The sequence below is a fragment of the Citrus sinensis genome, chromosome 2 (genome assembly GCF_022201045.2).
Source record: "Citrus sinensis cultivar Valencia sweet orange chromosome 2, DVS_A1.0, whole genome shotgun sequence".
Classification (NCBI taxonomy): domain Eukaryota; kingdom Viridiplantae; phylum Streptophyta; class Magnoliopsida; order Sapindales; family Rutaceae; genus Citrus; species Citrus sinensis.
The window spans coordinates 30,258,866-30,278,807 of NC_068557.1; the positions used below are offsets into that span (position 1 = coordinate 30,258,866).

At 33.5% G+C, this 19,942-nt stretch overlaps 4 protein-coding genes across 23 annotated transcripts; 1 reads left to right on the forward strand and 3 right to left on the reverse strand.

Annotated features, from left to right (window-relative positions):
- Nucleotides 1–817: 817 nt before the first annotated feature.
- LOC102613317 (protein DEHYDRATION-INDUCED 19 homolog 4-like) lies at nucleotides 818–6,673 on the reverse strand. 11 transcript variants are annotated; one of them, XR_008052386.1, is made up of 9 exons: nucleotides 6,121–6,673; nucleotides 5,865–6,004; nucleotides 4,595–4,672; nucleotides 4,346–4,451; nucleotides 4,168–4,255; nucleotides 3,888–4,004; nucleotides 1,897–3,263; nucleotides 1,606–1,715; nucleotides 818–1,165 (listed from the first exon to the last, which is right to left on the reverse strand). XR_008052386.1 is itself a non-coding variant. In XM_052435057.1 (6 exons), exons 1-5 carry the CDS (start codon nucleotides 6,206–6,208, stop codon nucleotides 3,896–3,898), a joined length of 699 nt encoding a protein of 232 aa, XP_052291017.1. In that variant the 5' UTR covers nucleotides 6,209–6,639; the 3' UTR covers nucleotides 3,339–3,596; nucleotides 3,888–3,895. The 11 variants fall into 11 exon arrangements, 2 of the variants coding, with proteins under 2 accessions (XP_052291017.1, XP_052291016.1); XR_008052379.1 differs by having other exon boundaries at nucleotides 1,897–3,111; nucleotides 3,163–3,263; nucleotides 4,168–4,451; nucleotides 6,121–6,629; XR_008052383.1 differs by having other exon boundaries at nucleotides 1,606–1,690; nucleotides 3,203–3,263; nucleotides 4,168–4,451; nucleotides 6,121–6,631.
- Nucleotides 6,674–7,524: 851 nt separating this feature from the next.
- Nucleotides 7,525–9,610, forward strand: LOC102613018 (hypothetical protein). The gene is made up of 2 exons (XM_006467682.4): nucleotides 7,525–8,031; nucleotides 9,180–9,610. The coding sequence occupies exons 1-2, from the start codon at nucleotides 7,743–7,745 to the stop codon at nucleotides 9,368–9,370; spliced, it is 480 nt and encodes a 159-aa protein (XP_006467745.1). The 5' UTR covers nucleotides 7,525–7,742; the 3' UTR covers nucleotides 9,371–9,610.
- Nucleotides 9,611–9,746: 136 nt separating this feature from the next.
- On the reverse strand, nucleotides 9,747–13,010 carry LOC102611622 (protein NUCLEAR FUSION DEFECTIVE 6, mitochondrial). Of its 7 annotated transcripts, none has more exons than XR_369473.3 (4): nucleotides 12,676–13,010; nucleotides 12,438–12,559; nucleotides 11,061–11,132; nucleotides 9,747–9,881 (listed from the first exon to the last, which is right to left on the reverse strand). XR_369473.3 is itself a non-coding variant. In XM_006467680.3 (4 exons), exons 1-3 carry the CDS (start codon nucleotides 12,993–12,995, stop codon nucleotides 11,613–11,615), a joined length of 462 nt encoding a protein of 153 aa, XP_006467743.2. In that variant the 5' UTR covers nucleotides 12,996–13,010; the 3' UTR covers nucleotides 9,747–9,881; nucleotides 11,577–11,612. The 7 variants fall into 7 exon arrangements, 6 of the variants coding, with proteins under 6 accessions (XP_006467743.2, XP_006467742.2, XP_006467744.2 ...); XM_006467680.3 differs by lacking the exon at nucleotides 11,061–11,132 and adding an exon at nucleotides 11,577–11,632; XM_006467679.3 differs by lacking the exon at nucleotides 11,061–11,132 and adding an exon at nucleotides 11,572–11,632.
- A 579-nt stretch (nucleotides 13,011–13,589) lies between these two features.
- LOC112497253 (uncharacterized) lies at nucleotides 13,590–15,758 on the reverse strand. 4 transcript variants are annotated; one of them, XM_025095204.2, is made up of 4 exons: nucleotides 15,643–15,758; nucleotides 15,512–15,537; nucleotides 14,349–14,534; nucleotides 13,642–14,080 (listed from the first exon to the last, which is right to left on the reverse strand). In XM_025095204.2, exons 2-4 carry the CDS (start codon nucleotides 15,521–15,523, stop codon nucleotides 13,820–13,822), a joined length of 459 nt encoding a protein of 152 aa, XP_024950972.1. In that variant the 5' UTR covers nucleotides 15,524–15,537; nucleotides 15,643–15,758; the 3' UTR covers nucleotides 13,642–13,819. The 4 variants fall into 4 exon arrangements, with proteins under 4 accessions (XP_052291149.1, XP_024950972.1, XP_024950971.1 ...); XM_052435189.1 differs by lacking the exon at nucleotides 15,643–15,758 and having other exon boundaries at nucleotides 13,590–14,073; nucleotides 15,512–15,556; XM_025095203.2 differs by having other exon boundaries at nucleotides 15,512–15,660.
- Between the last annotated feature and the right edge of the window lie 4,184 nt (nucleotides 15,759–19,942).

A 19,942-nucleotide genomic window follows, 5' to 3' on the forward strand; every position in this document is an offset into this window, starting at 1 on the left:
GAACCGGAAGCAACCAGAACTGTTGCCGTTCACATGATTGCCACTTCTCTATTTTATTCGTTGAAGAACTGATCCACCAAACTATCCAATAAAATAAAACAAATGGAAGAAATGAAACCCCATTTTTATTCACCTTATAATTCTTTTTTTTTTTTAAATTCCCTTTATTCACCGATGAAGTTTCACTAACAACGTTAAACATATATATATATATATATAAAGTAGATGAGTACGCTAAGAAATCAAATAACTAATTAAATAAAAATAAATCTGCTTGAAATCACTCGGGTTGACCCTTAAAGGTAAACAAAATCTACTTAACATTGTTGTGAAATGAAAAAGGAATTTCATTGAGACTTGAACGACGTTCTTAACATCGTTGAAAACACTAATCTCCTGTTAGATTATGGGTGCATTTGGGATTGAGGTTGGGCAGCTGTAGCTTAAAAGCTATAGCACTAAAATGTTTGGTAAATACTAACTACTGTAGCTTGTAAGCTATGTTGATATGATTTTTCACTTGTATAATATAAAATTTATTATATCTTTAATAATTTTATCAAAATTATTATTTAAAATTTATATTTACTATATATTATTAACTTTTGTTTCATAATTATAATTTTTTTTTCACAGCAGCTGTAGCTTAAAAGCTACAGCACCTCAATCCCAAACACACCCTATAAATCGTAATGACATTTGATTTGTATGTTTAACACATTATTAATCATAAACCAACAAGAGGTTTGCCATTTTAATAACCTTAAAACAAATATAATAGAGTAATTGACTAAATGATTAGAATTAAAAAAAAAAAGGAAAAAGAAAGAAAGATTATATTATAAGTTCGATTCCTTGGCAAGATCAGTTTGATACAACCTATGAAATACTAGTAAAATATACAAGCCAAGATGGCTGATTGGCCATAAATAATTCCGATATATCCTTTTATTTTATTTTGATTTTCTCGACTATGGATATTACTTGCAAAATTAGCTCTAATGATATTATAATAAATAAAGGAATAGATCATGTAATGTACGCGAATCAAAAAGCGTGACGACGGCTGCAAGGCTATCTGCAGCCTACTTCAAGTGCAATACAATTAGTTGCGTGTCCGGCTTCACTTCTTCTTCTGCTCTACCATCCAACAAACCCCAGAAAACTGAAACCAATCACACAATCCCCCACGTGTTAAAAAACTTTATTTGAATCACAAATTTTACATGGTATAATCTTCTCATCACATAAGAGTTCCAAACAGTACAAATTAATTATTATCACATGACCATTACATTTGTAATTAACCAATGAGAAATTTGCAGATTTAGATCAGACCGGTAGCATAAGAGACGAATACGTGCTGTCAGAAAAAAAAAAAAAAAAGAGAATTTGAAAATTGACCTGATGATGATGCTTCGGAGCTTGTTCTAATTAACGAACAAAAGTTTTAATTTCCGGGAAAGACATGGAAAAATTAAAACAAATATTTTCCCTTCTAGAGGTTATAAAGTCAATTGAGATCGGTATTTGTGAAGGTAGATGGAATACACACAAGACAAGAAGCTGAGTGTTGAACAACAGTTTACTATGAAATTCAGTTACCTGAGAGAACGAACGGCGAGATGCTGGGAGAGAACATGGAAGAAAAAATTGGCTCCATGAAGGAACACCACAACTCCCGTACAACCTAGCACAAATAACTCCATCATCCTCTGAATCACAAGATTATCTGATCAAATTGATAAGCAAAGCTAATAAAGCTTCGGAATATGTACGTGTGTGTGTATATATATGCTTCTGAATTATATGTAAGCGCTGATAGAGAAGACCAGAAGAATAGATGATCTAAAAATAAATAATTAAATAAATTATGAAAACTGGGAAGCCCAGTACGGTTGAATGAATCAAGTTTATTTATAATTGTGCTGGATGCTGACGTCAACATCCATTTCCATCCTTCCGTATAATCCCACCACAAACAACGCGACCGACGATGATGACGACATCGATGCCCACCATTGACTAGTTACTTGCTACTCTCTCTACATTCACATTTATGTATGTTGTATTTATTTATTTATTACATGCCTTCTTACTTCTGCTTCTTCTTATTATTATTATTATTATTATTTAATAATAATAATTATTATTTAATAATTATTCTTATTATGTGATAAGAAAAATTTATGCCACCGGAATTTGACTGTAAGCTTGTATGAGGGAGGGTAATATTATTTTATTTTTTGTCAGTGTGAAGTAACCGACCATCGGGATAGCCGGATAGGACAACGGTCCATTGACATTGGCCTTTATCTTTTACATTGGAGATGATGCTGCGAGTCACCACCGACTAGGACTAGCCAGCAGTTTCTGCCTTTTCTCCTTTTTGTTTAAACTCGGAATAATTATGAGGCTCGGATTTCAGAGTTCATGCAAAAACTATAAAATTGTATGGGCATCTTTAAAAAAAAAAAACTCATCAAATAATATTTTATTATTTATTTAAAAAATTATATTAATATTTAAAATTCTTAAAAACACTTCAATTAAAATTTTTTAAATAAAAAATAATTCTCTTTAATTTTATAAAGTTACTTTTTTTTAATTTATATTTTATTATTTTTTATAAGAAAAAAAAAATATTTTAATTACCATTTATTTTTTCTTTAAAAAAATACTTTAAACGGTGTTCACACTGTCCCTTATTATCGCATTGGAGATATTTGTTAGAATAAATTTATAATTAGGACCTGTCTACCTTACAGATTCTGTAACATACGCACCCAATGCATGCACCACACCTGTGCTGCGTATGGAGAAAAAGCATGCAATTGTTTTTGTTTGGTAGCTAGCTAACTAATCAGGAGCTGGCTAAGTTGGATCTGTATGTTACAGAATCTGTAACTTAGCCAGCTCCTTACAATTATATACAATTGAAAGTCAATTACATTTTCATTCTTATCTTAAATGATAAATATTAGTAAACTCTACAAAGGTTAAAATATAAAGCTCACTATATCCAAATTTCCTTGATTTTATAAATTAAGATAGATAATTATTTACTGCCACATCCAACAACATTAAAAAAAATTTATACTAACCACCAACATTATTATTATTATTATTATTATTATTATTATTATTATTATTATTATTATTATTATTATTATTATTATTATCTCTTCGAAGAGATATTTACCATGGGGAAAGTAAACAGTAAACAGGTTATCCTTGTGATCGAGAATATCTTGTTGCTCTTCCTGGGAAAAACGAAAAAAAAAAAAAAAAGGATAAGGGAAATTTGATCAAATTTGACACTCAATCAACAACTACAATTTAATGAAAAGTTTTTCTTTTCTAAGTTGTGCTAATGAGTCGGTCATGCAAATGATCAAGTGGGAAGAAACACAGAGAGAATAACACGAAATGGCACTAGAGTTTCCTCAACTAGTCCTCTTCGCTCTTACATCAACAACATGCAATATGCTGTCAATTTGGATATTTTATATGAATTACGAACCATACCGAAGGGAGCATTTCATGTCCACTTCTGCAGATACAAGCATGAGCTCAAACCTTGAAATGATGATATGCTGGAAAATTGCATAAACAATTGTAGCAATTCAACCACTCGCCATAATTAAAGTTTTCATTTTTCAATAAATTGGAAGACTATTGTTTATCCAGAAATGCAGTACATCTGGAGATGAGAAGCAGCTGAGGATTGGGCCATTATCACGAAGCACCAACTCTTCAGCCGGTTCCACATCAAAATAAGGAATTGATTGGCTGGTTAATTTATGTAGAGCTATTAAACTCCCTCCCAGATATACCCATGTGAAGATTTTGAGTTACTCCTTCCATTATTTTCAAAGTAAACTTACCGTCTCCATTAGTCAATCAACAGAGTTGACAGAAGTAGATCTTGCACAAAACTGGCTCTCCCAGCACCTTGCCTAATCCTTTTTTCCCGCTCTTCATGACTCAAAGAAGGATCAAAACTGTCATAAAAAAATGGATAAAGCAAGGAAAGAGAGACAGAGAGAGAAGGAGAGAGGTTAATATTTAAATCCAAAAGACAGTAGTGAAAGGTGCTCAGCTTATGCATTGGGCATTAAATGGGGGCCTGTGTCTCAGGTATGCATTGGTGCCAAAAAGCAGTACCTTGTTTTCCACATATGTGTTGGTGCAGCACTTTTTGCACTAGTATCTTCAGTACTGGTTACAACAGATTTTGAAATTTCCTCAGCTTCTGATGAAGGAAAATTCAAAATAAGAGAAGAAAGAAAAGGATCGGTAGCTGCATTAGAGATGTTAGCATTGCTAGACCGATATCCACTACCCCCTAAAAGCACTTGCAGATGAGCTTCACGAAGATCCCGGCCCAGGAGAGAGAGTGCTTGACTGCTAGGAATTGCAACTCTACGTAATCTGCGACGTCTCTGCAAGTAATCTTCAGTTAAAAGAAAACATAGATGGTAACCAGTTTTGTCGGCATAAATACAACCCGAAATTTTTGCAACACATTAATTAAAGAAAATATCTATATATATATATATATCTATCCCAAATTTTCCATCATAAAGGATATCTTGAACAAGTGTCCATGCTGCAAAGTAATATGACTTAACATGTCCCGTGCAACTTTAACTGAGCAAATGGGACAAACCTGAAAAGGAAATGTAGATGCAGCATAAGAGTCGTAAAGAAGCATCAAACAGGACTGCAAATTAGTCAAAGATATCAGCCCACACCAAATCAACGGTTATGGAACAGTTGAATAGCAAATTCAAGATATTAAAAAAGTTTGCTCTTTTCAACATTATTATTCTTATCTGCATTTTTTTTTTCGATTGATGCACTTTGGATTGAAAAGATACAGAGGAAAATGGATCGCATTCTCAGAAGTTGGAATGAATAAAAGGCCAGCACAACACAGTAATCCTTCAATCAGATTAACTATAAGAACAAGAGTGAAAAAGAGTGGCTTAAACCTTCTCACAAACTAGTTATTATTTATACAGTTGAACAGAATTTTAGGCTCAGAAACAACCCAGCCTCATCCAAATTTGCCAGTTCATTAACATGGGATTTGTAAGTTTTATACCGTCTAAATATAAGCATAAAACGAGTTTATATGGTTTTAGAGTCAAAGATCTTTCCATCTTGGGTACCTACCCAGATTTCTCATATTAAAGGTTCTCCAATTGTCATCCTCCACTCCTTCAAAACTCACAACATATTGGACAAACAAGTGGCCTGGAAAAGGAAGAAGCTATGCAGATGGTAGGGCAAAATAATTTCAAACATGAGGTAAGCTCCTAAAACTACAAGAAGAGTGTCCACGTTTTCTGATTAATTAGTCTACTGGAAGTTGTGATTTTATTCTTCATCATCATTATAACTGACGTGACCTATTAAACATTTTACATCAAAACATAACGAGTTGCAAACCAAACGACTGGGTTTCATCTTTCCTCATTACTCCATGCACAAATGAAAATGCAAGCATCATTATAATTACATGGAAAAAATATCTTCTGGTCCCCAAGGGTTAAAAAGGAAATCAAAGATGTAGTAATAAAATCAATAAGAACGAACGTGGGATAAATATCCCAAGGAAACATATAAAGACAAAAAAGAAAACAAAAGATCATTTGAGGCAATGAATCAGAAAGTCAAACAGAAATTTTACCAAATTAAGCAACACCACAGAGATGATAAATTTTACAAAAATTACAAAATCAAGGAACCAAACTCCAAAGTACATGTAACAATCATTAAACATATCCACAGCATAAATTCATGCTATTATCATTATTATTTTAAAAAAAAGAAAAAGAAAAAGAAAAGAAACTTACGGTAACTTTGGACTCGCAGGAGTGCTCATCTTCGAGATGCGAACACAGCGACGCTATATCAAAATCCTCATAACAGTACGGACATGGAAAATCAGGCCGTACATCATCTTCTACCTCAAAATCATCTATGCTCAGCCGATCTATAATTTTCAAAATAAATAAAAATGAAAATGAAAATGAAAATAAGTTCACTAAAAAAATTAAATAAAAATATTTACGTAACGGATCCATATTTAAAAGGGAAAAAGGAGCGAACCTATTTGAGAGCTCTGATGATGATGCTGCTGCAACGTGTACTGACGCTTGGCGGCGGCCAGACGAGAGGTCCAGAAATCGGAATCCATTGGAATATTAGAAACTGAGTCGCTGCTGCTTCAATATTATTATTATTATTATTATTATTATTATTATTATTATTATTATTATTATTGATTATTGTTATTATATTTGATATTAAAAAATGAATCTTGACAAATAAACAAAATGAAAATTTTGTTCGTTTAATCTCTTGGCAAAGATCTCTTCTCAGGTTTCTTTGACTTGTTCTTTGGAGTTGTTTCAGGTTTGATTATGGGCGAGCTTCAGATACGAGCAGAAAGAGAGAGAGTAAGATAAAATAAAACAAAATAAAAACAAGAAGAGAAAAGAAAGAGAGAGGCGGTAGAGTTTTCCTTTTCTTTTTTTTTTTTTTTTTTTTTTTTTTTTCCTTTTAATCTGAAATATACATTTTTATTTCTAATAATTTGATGGACGCATGTTTTTATGATAAAAATTGACTTTTTCTTTAATTATACTCTTCTTATTCTGAGGTCTCTCTCCAAATAAGGATGACGATTGAACCAAGGAAGGACAGGACGAAAATGAGAGAGAGAAACTTATGTGTGGTAATAATGACGCGCACATGAGGAAATAATAGAGAGCAATTTTCGGTTTTTTTTTTTAATTTTATATTTCGTTATTTTTTACAACGCGTTTTTCTTTTTCTTTTTTCAGTTTATTAGTGGTCTTAAAATTTGGAAATTTTGCTTTTGAGTTTCTATTTTGTTGACCCATTTCTCAGCCACAACTTACTTGTTGTAGTCTGATGGATATCCGATATTCCTGTTTGGCTTTGGTCTTGGATGAGATTTTTCAATTTTGGATCTCACAATAATAATATTTACTGATGATTTTTGTTGTACAATTTGCTTGAAATAAAATAAATAATAATTATATTATTTTTAAGACAAAATCTTAAAAATAAGATCAACAAAGGTATTTGGATGTATATGTTTGTTTGTTTATTAGAGGAACTAAAAATCGAAAAATGATATATAGATTAATAAAATATTAAGCAAAATATAAAAAAATTCAGATATGCCTAGATTATTGATGAGACCTTTTTAATTGTAGCCAATGTATTATTACGAATAATGCCGACAACTGTAGATTAATTGATGAATTGGTATATTTATTTCCTAGGTCTAGGAACCACGGCAATTTAGTTTTACTAAAAAATAAGGTAGAGTATATAGAATTTGCAACAAATTAAAGGTATATCATCAATGAATTTACAAAAACCTTTCCTAAAACAGATTATGTAACAAAAAACAAAAAATTAAAAAAAGCAAATAGCGGAATCATTTAATACGGTGTCGTATTTCTTTGATTGAGAATGGGAAAGTGAAAAAAATGAAATTGCATAAATTCGCGGCATTGAAGGATCATCAAACTCAATGACAAGCTTTGCCCACGACACAATCGATCAGTTTGTTATTTGTCCAGGAACACAAAAACACAATCCAATTCCGATCCAACGGAACTATCAGAAACTTGTTGTTCTGTTTCTTTTAAAATTTATTTAACAAACTATTTTCTTAGATTCGAATCAAATTTCAAATGGCAACAAGAACAACAAAACAGCAGCAAAAAGCCCAAAAACAACAGCAAGGCAGCAGCTCCGACACTAATGCTAAGGTTGTCGAGAAGAGAAAGCCTGTGTTTACAAAAGTGGATCAGCTAAAACCGGGAACCAATGGTCACAATTTGACCGTCAATGTCTTGAAGTCCGAACCCGTTCTGCCTAAAAATCGTGCGGCTTCCCCACAGCTCCGCCAAACCCGAATCGCTGAGTGCCTTGTCGGTGACGATACTGGCACCATCCTCTTCACTGCCCGCAACGATCAAGGTCTCCTCTCTCTTCCTTTTTTTAATTATTGGCATTTGTCAATGTATGTATTTTTCTTTTTATCGAGTAAAAATGTACTAATATTTTGATGATTTTTGGAATTTTGAGATCAACTTATGGCTACCCATTTTTATTTGTTTTTTTTTTTTTTTTGTGCTTATAAAATATGATCATAGCAAGTTTAGAACTTTCTAATTTTTCAATTGCATTTGTTCTTGTTGCGTGTTGAGCTGCTCGAACAAGAGCAATGTGTCTTCTCTCAAAATGTTAAAATGCTAAGATTATGGATTTTCGGAGGACCCAGATGTCTTTATATCTTCGCTTGTTCTTATTGAGCTTTGATTTTCATAGTGGTTTGGGGTTTTGGCTGTGAATCAATTATGCATAAATCAGCCCTATCAACATTGTTTTCATTCTGCAAGTCTTTTATTATTGATGCTATTTCATGTATAATGGTTTTGCCATTCAATTAATACTTCCGTCCACCAATTTTTATTTTTCCTCAAGATTCTTGTTTTCAAATCTAGTGATCGTTTTTCAAGACAATCTTCTTTTGTTCTCTTTTGCTTAAAATTTTCGATCTCCCAATTTGTTACTTACAAATGAATTTGGTTTTTCTTTTAGTCGTGACGTGTTTGGCACTCATAAATTTTATGTAGTGTTGATGATGGTTAATATAAGAGCACCTTAAGAATGAGGTAAGATAGGATTTTTAGACTGAAGCTTGGGTTTGAATTTAGTTGCCAAGTGCCCGGGCATCCCACTTTTGGCTAAAATGTTTCTGCCTGCAAGCATCAAGCTGAATCTTTCATCTCCAAGCTATCAGTACTTTTGCTTATTATGCTAGCCGTTTCTGTACTTTGCAAATGGACTCTTTCTAAGCTTTATGCTTTGCAATTGCAATTCTGGGAATGAGCCTGCCTGCAAGATACTGTCACCATGCTTTTTTTCTTGAGTTTCATGCTTTTGTCAAATCTAATTCTAGATGCGCACACCAATATGATAGGTGATGCTATATTAACCCTCTACGATTAGCGATTGATTATCATGTTATAAATTATTGGTTTTTTCTCTCAACAATATGTATGCTGATATTATCTCCACTCCCAATATTCTGAGTGAAAATGGTGGGTGTGTTTTCTGTGCAGTTGACTTGATGAAGCCGGGCACCACAGTAATCCTCCGTAACGCAAAGATTGACATGTTTAAGGGGTCTATGAGGATAGCTGTTGACAAATGGGGCCGCATTGAGGCCACTGAACCTGCTAAATTTGTTGTTAAAGAAGACAACAATTTGTCCCTTGTTGAGTATGAATTGGTGAACGTGGTTGAAGAATGATCCAAGAAGCTCTTCCAAATGATCATTTCTCATCTGCTTCGTTCATGGCATATTTATGTTGCAATTTTCCAGTGGCTATAGCTTTGTAAACAAATCTAATTAAGGTTGGATTTTTTTTTCTCCATTTGATTAATGTCTTTGGGTAATCTTGTGCTATCATCAGCCATTATGTCTAGAACTGGGGAAAATAAATTATCCAATTCTAATATAATTTTCTCTTTCTTTTGCCCTTTTATACAACGAAGGTTGTCTCAAATTCTGAGTTTCTCTTTCAGTTAGCTGGTCGGATGTATACATGATAAGTGGAAGTTGATTTTTCACAGCTGATTACTATCCTTTTGTGATAGTAAAAACCATGTTTGGTTAAAATGCCAGATGAACTAGAAATGATAAACCAAATACCACTTGAGAATCAAGAGGAACAATGCCTCAAGCAAGTCTTACAATTTCAGAATAAAATCCATGGAGACTACGATCATTGCACCGCATCCAAGAAACAACTATCATCCATCTACAATACAAAAAGCACAAATTTTACTACTGAATGATATACATTGTGCCACAATGTCATGGAAATTAACCAAAGATAAATCCAATCACTCGAACAAGAATATTATTGAAACAAAAACAACTAGCTGGGTAGAGTTAAGATCAATGACTACAAAGTTGTGGCAAATGAAACACGAATGAGACTATGAGAGGCAACAACAAAATCTCCAAGTTAAACACAACAAAGAGTGATGGCCAAAAACACTTGAAAGCCTAAGTCAAAAGATAAAAAAGAAACGCGAGTGTACAAATGGGGGCTAAAAGACAGCTGCTGAAAAAATAAATTCATACCTTGTACCTAGCTCCTCCGATTTATGATAGAGTAAAGATGGAAGCTATACTATCTGATTTGCTAACTTTATGCACTATTTGGTGCAGACTAAAGTATAATCTTGCCCGGTGCATCTGTCTTTGTGCACTCAATTTTTATTGTATCTGACACAAACATCTTAACTGACCATTTAACAAATCTCAAGTCCTTCTCTAAGTAGGACATGCTCACTTTGTTAAAGTGAGGGATGCCACTAAAATATAAAAAAACACATATTTAATACATTAGAGACTGTTTTTTTTATCTGTTAGTATATTGAAATATGTGTTTTTTTATTTGTTAGTGGCATCCTCGCTTTGTTAAAATGAGGATGTCCACATTGGAGACTTATTCAACAAATCTCTGTGTTCATACACTCAATTTTATCGTATCTAATACCAATATTTTAATTGACCATTTAACAAATCACTTCATTTCATAATCAATGAAGGTTAAAAAGTAGTGTATGAATCACTCAATTTCATAATCAATGAAGGTTAAAAACAGTGTATGGACAATCATAAAAGTAAGCAGAAACTGCAATCCGTGGACCAAATATATCGTGAATGGAATTGAATAAGTTTACAAAAATACATGCAATAGAAAGTAAACACTAACAGATACAACTAAATTTCCCAATGATATACCATATTATCATAATTATCAAAACCACTATAAGACAATCTTATTTGGATTATGATAACATTAAGAAGCATCGGTTTATAATTTAGTTCCTTCCAAGTTCTTGAATCAAAATTTCAATCAGCACCTTGTTGACTTTACTAGGCAAAAAGCATCTAGAAATCCAACTAAAAAGCTTTATTTCGCCACCTTGTCTTAGAGCGCATGTACAAAAACTTTTCCCGAACTCTCTTGACATTCATCATACATCATCATTGCAATCTGAGTGAATGAGATAAATTAGTATAGTCCACATGTATCTATACTGGCATGAAAATGAAGAGAAGACTAGGTTCAAGTTAAGTCAGAAACTCAGACATGCCATTTCTAGGGTCCAATCAACAGAAAATCATTAAAGCTGTTCAGCCATCAGCCAAAAGAAAAGTATTGGAGTTACGTACACAATAATTTAACATGACGAAGTGAAAAGGAAGAGCCAAATTTCATGCATTATGGAAGCTGTTTTGCAAGATAACATAAATCGATTCCCACGACATAAAAAATATTAAAATAATACGAGAACTTGCCAAAGAACCTATCAAACTAAGAGATTTACTAAAGCTTAAAAAGTATTTTATTGGTTATATCCAAATCCACAAATTTATACATAGTGTTCAACTTCATGCCTCTCCACATTCCTTTAAAAAGACAATGTTATTACCTAACCTAATTAGAGTCACTCCATCTCCTGTTGCTTGATCTTCATCTAGTCTTGTCTTGCCCTACAAAAGGAAAGGATATGCATTCTTTCATTGTACGCCAGAGATAGAGAGATGGGTTTACCAATCTTGGTAAAGACAAGAAATAGTTCAGATAAAGAGGCAAAAAGATTGTAAAACCTTTGACCTTAGGAGTTCATGTTCAACTATTACTTGCACCTAATTTCTTCTGGACAATGACCCACACATTAGTTTTCATTTAATTTATGATTCAGTTTAAATGCCTAGAGAAGAGTATGATTGAAAGCAAGTTTAGACGTGAATTTCCTGCAAATGTCAAATCACCTCAATACGAAGATCAAGTATTCTCAAAAGGGTATCCTAATTTCATATGTGTTTAAGATGACAGAGTAGTCCTGATCAAATTACCAATTCAAAATAAGCCCAAAAACACAATTGGTTTGAGTTGAGTGACTAAAGAGGAAACACTCTTCATCTTAAAACTGTGGCCTTCTAGTCCAAACACAGCCTTCCCTAACTCAAGCACAAATTTCAGTGAACTGAACCTTAATTGAGCCCTCAAGATAAAATTATGTGCAGATTAAATAGCGCCTACATACAATGATCTATAAAACAACACCCCACTCCATAGCCAAAATATTACATGACCACAGTGACCAATTTCCATGGTTCAAATTAAAGTCAAATTGATAAAAGCAGATCAAATGAACAAAACAACATAAAAAATCAAATCAACAATCAACCAACAAACCGAATACAAATAAAACCCGGATAAAAAAATAATTGAATATCAAGCAGTAGCTCAAAACACTGAAATAAAAACATACATAAAAGCTAAAGGAATTACCTTCAGAGGTCCAACCATAGCTTCGACGAGAAACAGAGAGCATTGAAGTGAGCAATGCAGAGGCAGTGGCAGTGTGAAACGGCAACATCGTTTCGACGCAGCAGCTCAATTCCACCGGCGACCTTTCAATTAAACACAAGGATCACTCATTTATCAAGCATTAGCCAAATCAAAACTATATGGATGTATTAACGCACTGATGGAGATATGAAGAGAGTTGGGTTTTCAAGTTTCTTACCTGAAAAGGCGTTGAGATAGGGGGTTTTGTTTTGGCATTCGAAAAGGAGAGCTGGTGGGTGCGGCTTTGGGTTTGATGCCTGCAGCAAGCCTGCCCGAGACGGCAGCTCTGGGGGTGGCTGTTGACCGCAGAACGGATCTGGCAGCGGCGACAGACATGGTTTTGGAGTTTATGGAGTTTGGTTGTTCTCTGACTCCGAGGGTTTTGGTTGGGTTTTTGAGGTAGAGGAGATTTTCAGCGCTGTGTATGCTGTCGTACGAGATTACGGGCAGACGGTATACCACAACCGTTGATAGTTTTTGTGGTGTGCCACGTGTCATTCTGATGTTTAACGATCTTTTATTTTTAAACACATATGTTTACGTTCTAACATATTATCATATGTACAATAAAAATCTTCTTCTTTTTTTTTCAAAAAAAAAAAAATTAACTCGTCGAAGCTCGAAACCGGTTGTTAAAAAATTAAAATACAATCACTTAAATTAACCTTGGCTTCTTAGAAGAGGGAAAAAAAAGAAAGAAAAAAATCTACTGTGCCGGTGCCACTGCTCAATTTCTTTTCTTAGATTTAAAAAAATTAGGAGTAACCATTTCGCCCAACAGTCAAACCCAGTCTGGTCCTATGGGAAATCAGTTGTAGATTCGTTAAGTTCAAAAAGTTCTAATCTATTTTGATTTAATTAGATTGTGGTCTAAAAAAATAAATAAATTGTCGTCTATAAAAATGAAAAACAAAACTCTAATATTCACACTCCGTGTATTTATCATTAGGAAAATAATAATTAAACTAAAAGATGGGCCCACGGAGAGGACAAGAGAGAGAAGAGCCGTTTCTATCTTCATTTTGTCTTCCCTCAGTCTGAATAGCAGGCCTCTTATCATTATTATGAGAAAAATCACATCAGATAAATATTGTCATGTTGCAAACTCAATTAATTTTCTAAGTAGCCCATTTGGACAAAGAAGTGCAAGATGCTGGTTTTCCATTTATGATGTGAATCGAAGAAAAATTTCAACAAGTTAACAATGAATCCTCTAATTTTTGGACGAAGAACCAAAGACAGCAGAAGGAAGGGCTACATTTGATGTGAATGAGTGTTTATTGATTGATCCCGCGTGCGTGTATATGCATGCCAGTGTCACTTCAGCTGAGGCATTGATCGTTTGGTCTCATCCCATGACCATCATGTGTTACCGTCTTGGTTTTGATTCTGCTTCTGCTCATTTTCAGAAGGGGAATGCAAATTCCATGTCCTTTACTCATGTCAGAGCTTGTTCGTCTTATTCTCTCATGTTCTTCGAAACGGATTGCATTTGGGAAGTACAAGCTTCTTCTGTTTCCAGCTTTGAATCCAATTAGCCGGCCTAGCGATACGCTATTATCCTGGAAGAATGATGCTGTGGACTGACAAACAATTATCCATATGTATTACAAAATCTTGCTTCAATCTGAACTATGATCTAGAACAAAATAATTTTTGTGTGTATCTATATATATATAGAGCAGTTTTGCATTATCATGACAAGTCTTTTAATTGATAGATGGAGTTCAAACCGGGTGGCTTATGCAGCTACAAGGGCTATATCACAGGAGAATATATGCACAGACAAAGAACAAATAACAGTGAAAAGGGAGAAGAAAAGGACACGCTACGCTGGTAAAATTAATTTACCTCAGTGTCAAGGTTGGAGGATGAGAATGAGGAGAAACTGATTGCGCGGACATGAATAGAGTATGGTTCTTCGGCTGGTGCAGGTGCAGGTGCCCGAACAGCCTGTGACTGCAAGCTCTCCGTCACTCGAAGTCTCGTGCTCATAATCTCAAGCCCAAGAGGCCACCCAGTTGACATCTCATGTTCCTGGAAATTTCTCATCAATTAACTCATACTGGTATGCAGATGATAACATTTGCACATGTTTTCATGACTGTTTCCATAGTTTTGAATCATGTAAACCAAAAGCCAAGCAAATAACTTCAAAAGAACCGGAGTTGACATGAATGAGACAATTGCAATGATTTTACAGAGTTAGTGGTACGGAAAGGCTAATTGACAAGGGAAATAGTATCATCAAATGAATCTACAGAAGTTGGAATGAGTAAGATTTTGGCTTATTTCATGATGCTGTTTCTCTGCCTCGCTTCTTCCAAACTTGAACCTAGATGATCTAAGTACTTCAATGTATTTTACAAAATCTAAATGACCTCTGACTAGTATTTATCGTTCAGTAGAATGCAACATGATCTTTGTATTACGCTATGATTAAACATAATCACAGACAATCAAATCTATATATATGTGCATCCAAATTAAATGATCGAAGTACTTATTGGGGGTAGTTGGAGAAAGCACCGACAACTGTTTTTGTAGCCCAGTCATACAAATATAGGAAGATGGAGAACCCAACTTCAGAGCACGCTAGACCAGTTCAAAAATTGCCATATATAGACACCATTCTTTGATTACACATACAGTTCCCAGAGAAATCATATGTAGGTTAAAAAGAAAAATCCATAAGCGAACAGAACATAACAGAACAGACCAGAGCAGATAATATCTACAGCTTGTCATGAGCAAGAAATCGAGGAAAGCAACTCGACTTACTGTAACATACACAACAATCAAATAGTGGCAATAGTCATTAGTCAGACAATGTAAAGAACAGAGCTTCGACACCACATTCTTGAACAATTCATAAAGGATATTCTTTTCATGAATTTGCTGCAGTCACTCAGTGACAAAATAATCGAAACAAAATAGCATATACACAGGATAATCAAAATAGAACAAAAAAAAAAAAATTAATATTAATAATACAGAGGAAATGAAGTACCTACCTCAGTGGCCATGGGACTCGAGCAGTCTGCACAAGGAACCAAAATAGAAGACGAAGTTAATAGTGAATTAGTGAGCATAGAAGTTAGAAATTGGAAATATCAACAGAGAGAAGGTAAGAGAAAAATTATTCCTTAAACATGAGACAACAAATGAATCTGCGGCCCACATGGGCGTTGTTCAGCTATTCAAGTCGAGTCACAAGTTGAGTCGTTCATATGCCAACTACTACTACGTCATAATTAGTTGGATTAACGACTGATAAGCACATACATTCAGACACAATAACAACGTTTTAACCGTTTAGTTACCGCCATATTTTCAAACCAACTAGTCATTATCGGGCCGGGGCCGAAGGCCAGCCCAGCTTGGAATTTAAAAAAAAAAAAAAATCACAATCACTTGAGAAAGAAATTATTGGTATTTTTAATATTAATCAGTGGATTATGCGAATAACTTGGGGGAAATCGGGCCTTAATTGAAGAAGGTGATCATGGCGTTGGCATGGGTGGGTGCAATAATAAAAGCGAAGTTGTTGTATATATCTATAACACTAACACCCCGAAGCCGAAGCCAACCTAACTGAGCTCCTCTCAACTCTTCCATGGTGTAGGCCCAGAAGAGCTCCAATCCATAGAATAATTAAATAAATAATTTAAAATAATGTGGAAGAGAGAACAATTCCAGCGGATACGGATTCTTTTCCTAATTATTGGTGGTAGTTAGTTTCAACACATTTTTAAATTGTTTCTTTTATTATGATCATATGTTGCATAACTTTGTAACACATGCTGTCGTATACAGCACATTCCCAATGATTTCAACATTACAAGTTCAAAATGCTACTCGTTACCGAAAATTCTTGAACCATGTATAAATAAATAATTATATATATGACTAATATATCTTTCCAGCCTTAGCCCTTAAGTGATAAGAGTCCTTTTATCTTGACTTATCTTGTGACATACAGTATTCAATAACGCTGCCTTTACCTACGTCTGATATGTATAACTTATATCTCAAGTGATTTGCACTAATCAATTTTTCTTTTCTTTTCTTTTTTCTTGGTGTTAATTGCGTTTATTTTTATACCATCAATGTGATACTCTTACTACATCTATCAATAAATGATATATTAGGTATCACATCACTCAACTATGTAACTATAGCATTACTCATTACACTTTTTTTTCCCTCATTTGATGATATATATATTACAAATTTTAGTACTAACTTGCGATTAGCGAACCCATCCAAAATGTGTAAAACTCGAACGGTAAACCAATAGTCAACTTTTATCTGTATATGAAAAAGAAGAAAAAATGAATTGTTACAAAGAAAAGCCCATAAGCCCAACACGGAATCAGACTCTTGTACAGAACGGACCCGCAATTTGGTTTCTCTTGTTGGGCCTCGCTCCTCAGGCCGTTATTAGACAAAAGCAATCAAATTTTCTGAGCTATTAACCCCCGTACCAAAATCGTAGGATACCCCTATTCGAAAAAACCCAATTAAAAAAATATTTTTAAATTTCGGTCTCACAATTCATCTAACTTTTGTTTCAAAAACAAGTAAACAACCCTTAAAAAACCTCACATCCCATTCAAGAACAATTTCTCTTTCTAGATTTTTTTTTTTCCTTGTTGATACATGCAAGTTGTTCAACCCTCAATTATCAGTTCTATAAGAATGGCAATTTTTTAGCTAAACCAGGTGAAAATTTTGTAACTTCTTTGAATGATTTAGGTTCTAGAATAGGAGAGATAAAAAGGGACATTAAAGAAAAAGGAATAGCTAATTGAAGATTGCATAGATCTTTTAACTTCAAACCTAAAATGAAAATTAAATGGGGTCATCAATCTTCTTTGATCAATACTGATCGATCGGAACGAAGCAAAATTAGGCAAGAGGAAGTAGAGAGAAAAATGGTTCTTTAGATATGCATAAATATTTGTTAAACAATTGTTTGGAGACTAAATTGAAGTATCATAATTTTTTATTTTTAGTAAATAATGATATTTTACCCCTCAATTTATCTCTGAAACTTCTATTTTTCAATTTATCACATTTATTTTTAGAAATTATCACTATTAAATAAATTATTAAAATAAGTATTTTCTTTTAGTTGGGGGCTATTTGAACCCACCAAATTTTTCTCCACATTCATTTCAAAAAAAAAAAATTATTGAAAATTTAAAACTTTAAAAATCTCATGATTTTCTTTTACTAATCGCTTTCTCTCTTTACCTTACAATTGCATATTCTTTATCTACTCTCACATTTTACAAACTAAATACTGAATTTTACTCTCTTTTGAATTCATTTTTTGGTCTTTCTTAATATATCATGATCTCTATTTCATGTTTTCTATATATAAATTTATCTTCTTCATATTTAAGCTTTTATGGTTGGTAAATATTAATTTGTTGATATTCATTAACTGCATGGTTGATAAAAATTTATTGAAGTTCATTTTAAAACGATGGATCTTGTTCCTCTTAATTAGTAATACTAATTACTTATAACTATAAGGATATATTTGAATGAATTAATAATAATTTGTGAAAAACAAGTGAAGGTTTCTTCTAGAATCTTTCACACTTCCAGATAAAACTGAAATAAAGAGTTGCAGATATATATGAAGTACTAAATACAGGCCCGGTATGAATACAGAGAGCTAAACGATTAATTTTGTCCTATATATATATATATATATAGATGCAAGTATCTGTGAGTAAATCAAATTTAGTACAAAACATGACATTTTGATCCACCCACTTCAATATTTTAAAATCGTGAGCTTCTCAGTAGGTAGTTATTAAATTTCATCTCATGCACGCCCCTTTTTTTTAATTTCAGTTTGCAGTTTTCTTCTTTCCTTTTTTTTTAATCTACGTTTCACTGAAAGATGCTGCTGAACACAACAAGTTCAGAAATGATGAAATAGAGAGTGGGGGAACAACTACGAGTGGGTGGGTATGATGATGGCTAGTGCTAGTGTTAGTTAATTAATTAGTCAACTAAAATGTATAACCTCAAATGCAGAACTGCTTCTTCTTCTTCTTTGATTTTCATTCTTCTACAAATTACACGTTCCTATTTTTTCCATCAATTTCTGTCCTTTGTAAAGACATTTAGTAGAGAGTTGTGACAACTGGGGCAATCAAATATCATTTGGGTTCGTGTTAGTTGGGTAATTAGGAATTAGGGCCACATATATTCCTTTTTTTTTTTTTTTTTTTTGGTTACCATTTTCAATTGATTCGTTAAAACCTAACTTTGAAGTTTGAATCATATATAACCGAATTCCCTTCTAAAATGACAAAGATTAGTCAAAAGGGCAAAGCCAAAAATAAAGTTAAAGAAAGGCAAAGTCATCCCCGTCGATCACGGAAGAAGACAAACGCAAGGGGTGCATAATTTTTGTTTCTTTTTTAATCGCTCCCCTATTTTGAATATTTACTCCTCGATCCCTTATACTAAGTGACTTTTTGTTACGAATGAAAATGAAATGGCACGGTGGCCCTACGAGCCCTATCTGCGGCAGAGGCAGAGGCAGTGGTTGCCAGTGGGTTACCAATTCAGTACTCTATAAGTGTTTTGGTGGATAGTAGATGGGGACACCCTTCTAATTAATTGTTGCCGAGCTGATATTGACTTGACAGTTATTCTATCTCTCTCAACCAAATTTCCAAGCACTAGAAAAACGGATTTTATGAAAAATTAGTTCACATTTTTGTGGATTATTATTATTAGACTGGCTTGGTTCAGTCACTAGGAAGCTAGACTGGTAGAGTCTTGGGCGCCCCAAACGGGTTCTCAATCCCTCACAGTAATGTTACGGTGATTAAAGTCCTAATGAATAGATAAACATGAACGTAGCTATAGATTATATATATATATTTTTTTGGCTTTACAAATGGATGTAGATAAACATTTAATAATTAAAGCTATAGATTATAATTGAAGGCCTGATGAATAGATAAACATTTAAGTCACATATTTATGAATATATTATTAGTTATGAGGTTTAATAATTTTACTAACTTTTTAGAAAGATACGATTGAGAATTACGAAATAAGAATATAATACTAATTAAATCTTAGGTGCATGTGATAGAAGATTAAAAAGAGTTGAGTCCAGATCAGTTCTAACACTAGATGTAAATCTTTAATAATAGAACACGGCTTGCCATAATAATTAGTTACATACCTAGCTAAGCAATAAGCATGCAGGATGAAGCAGTGTTTACGTCACATGTTTTTATCAATTCGCACTACTATGTGTCCACAATTAATCAATTATACAATTTCCTTTTAAAGCTAGCAAAAGCAAATAGGACGACGGTATCTTCTATCTCGGTGCTTTTGGATATATTAATTTTATCATAGAGTTTTTATAAAAAGAAGAGAAAAAGCATTATTTGCCTTCC

What these genes read in the sequence shown, in the direction of transcription:
- LOC102613317 (XM_052435057.1), bottom strand. Translation starts at nt 6,208, where the DNA reads ATGGATTCCGATTTCTGGACCTCTCGTCTGGCCGCCGCCAAGCGTCAG. An exon ending in CCTGCGAGTCCAAAGTTACC is followed by an intron (nt 4,673 to 5,864) that starts GTAAGTTTCTTT and finishes TTTCCTTTTCAG; the next exon opens with GTTTGTCCCATTTGCTCAGT. An exon ending in AGCATGGACACTTGTTCAAG is followed by an intron (nt 4,452 to 4,594) that starts ATATCCTTTATG and finishes ACTGAAGATTAC; the next exon opens with TTGCAGAGACGTCGCAGATT.
- LOC102613018 (XM_006467682.4), top strand. Translation starts at nt 7,743, where the DNA reads ATGGCAACAAGAACAACAAAACAGCAGCAAAAAGCCCAAAAACAACAG. An exon ending in CACTGCCCGCAACGATCAAG is followed by an intron (nt 8,032 to 9,179) that starts GTCTCCTCTCTC and finishes TTTTCTGTGCAG; the next exon opens with TTGACTTGATGAAGCCGGGC.
- LOC102611622 (XM_006467680.3), bottom strand. Translation starts at nt 12,995, where the DNA reads ATGACACGTGGCACACCACAAAAACTATCAACGGTTGTGGTATACCGT. An exon ending in CTATCTCAACGCCTTTTCAG is followed by an intron (nt 12,560 to 12,675) that starts GTAAGAAACTTG and finishes TTTAATTGAAAG; the next exon opens with GTCGCCGGTGGAATTGAGCT. An exon ending in CTATGGTTGGACCTCTGAAG is followed by an intron (nt 11,633 to 12,437) that starts GTAATTCCTTTA and finishes TTCCTTTTGTAG; the next exon opens with GGCAAGACAAGACTAGATGA.
- LOC112497253 (XM_025095203.2), bottom strand. Translation starts at nt 15,589, where the DNA reads ATGCTCACTAATTCACTATTAACTTCGTCTTCTATTTTGGTTCCTTGT. An exon ending in CGAGTCCCATGGCCACTGAG is followed by an intron (nt 14,535 to 15,511) that starts GTAGGTACTTCA and finishes AGAAATTTCCAG; the next exon opens with GAACATGAGATGTCAACTGG. An exon ending in CCTCCAACCTTGACACTGAG is followed by an intron (nt 14,081 to 14,348) that starts GTAAATTAATTT and finishes ATTGTTTGTCAG; the next exon opens with TCCACAGCATCATTCTTCCA.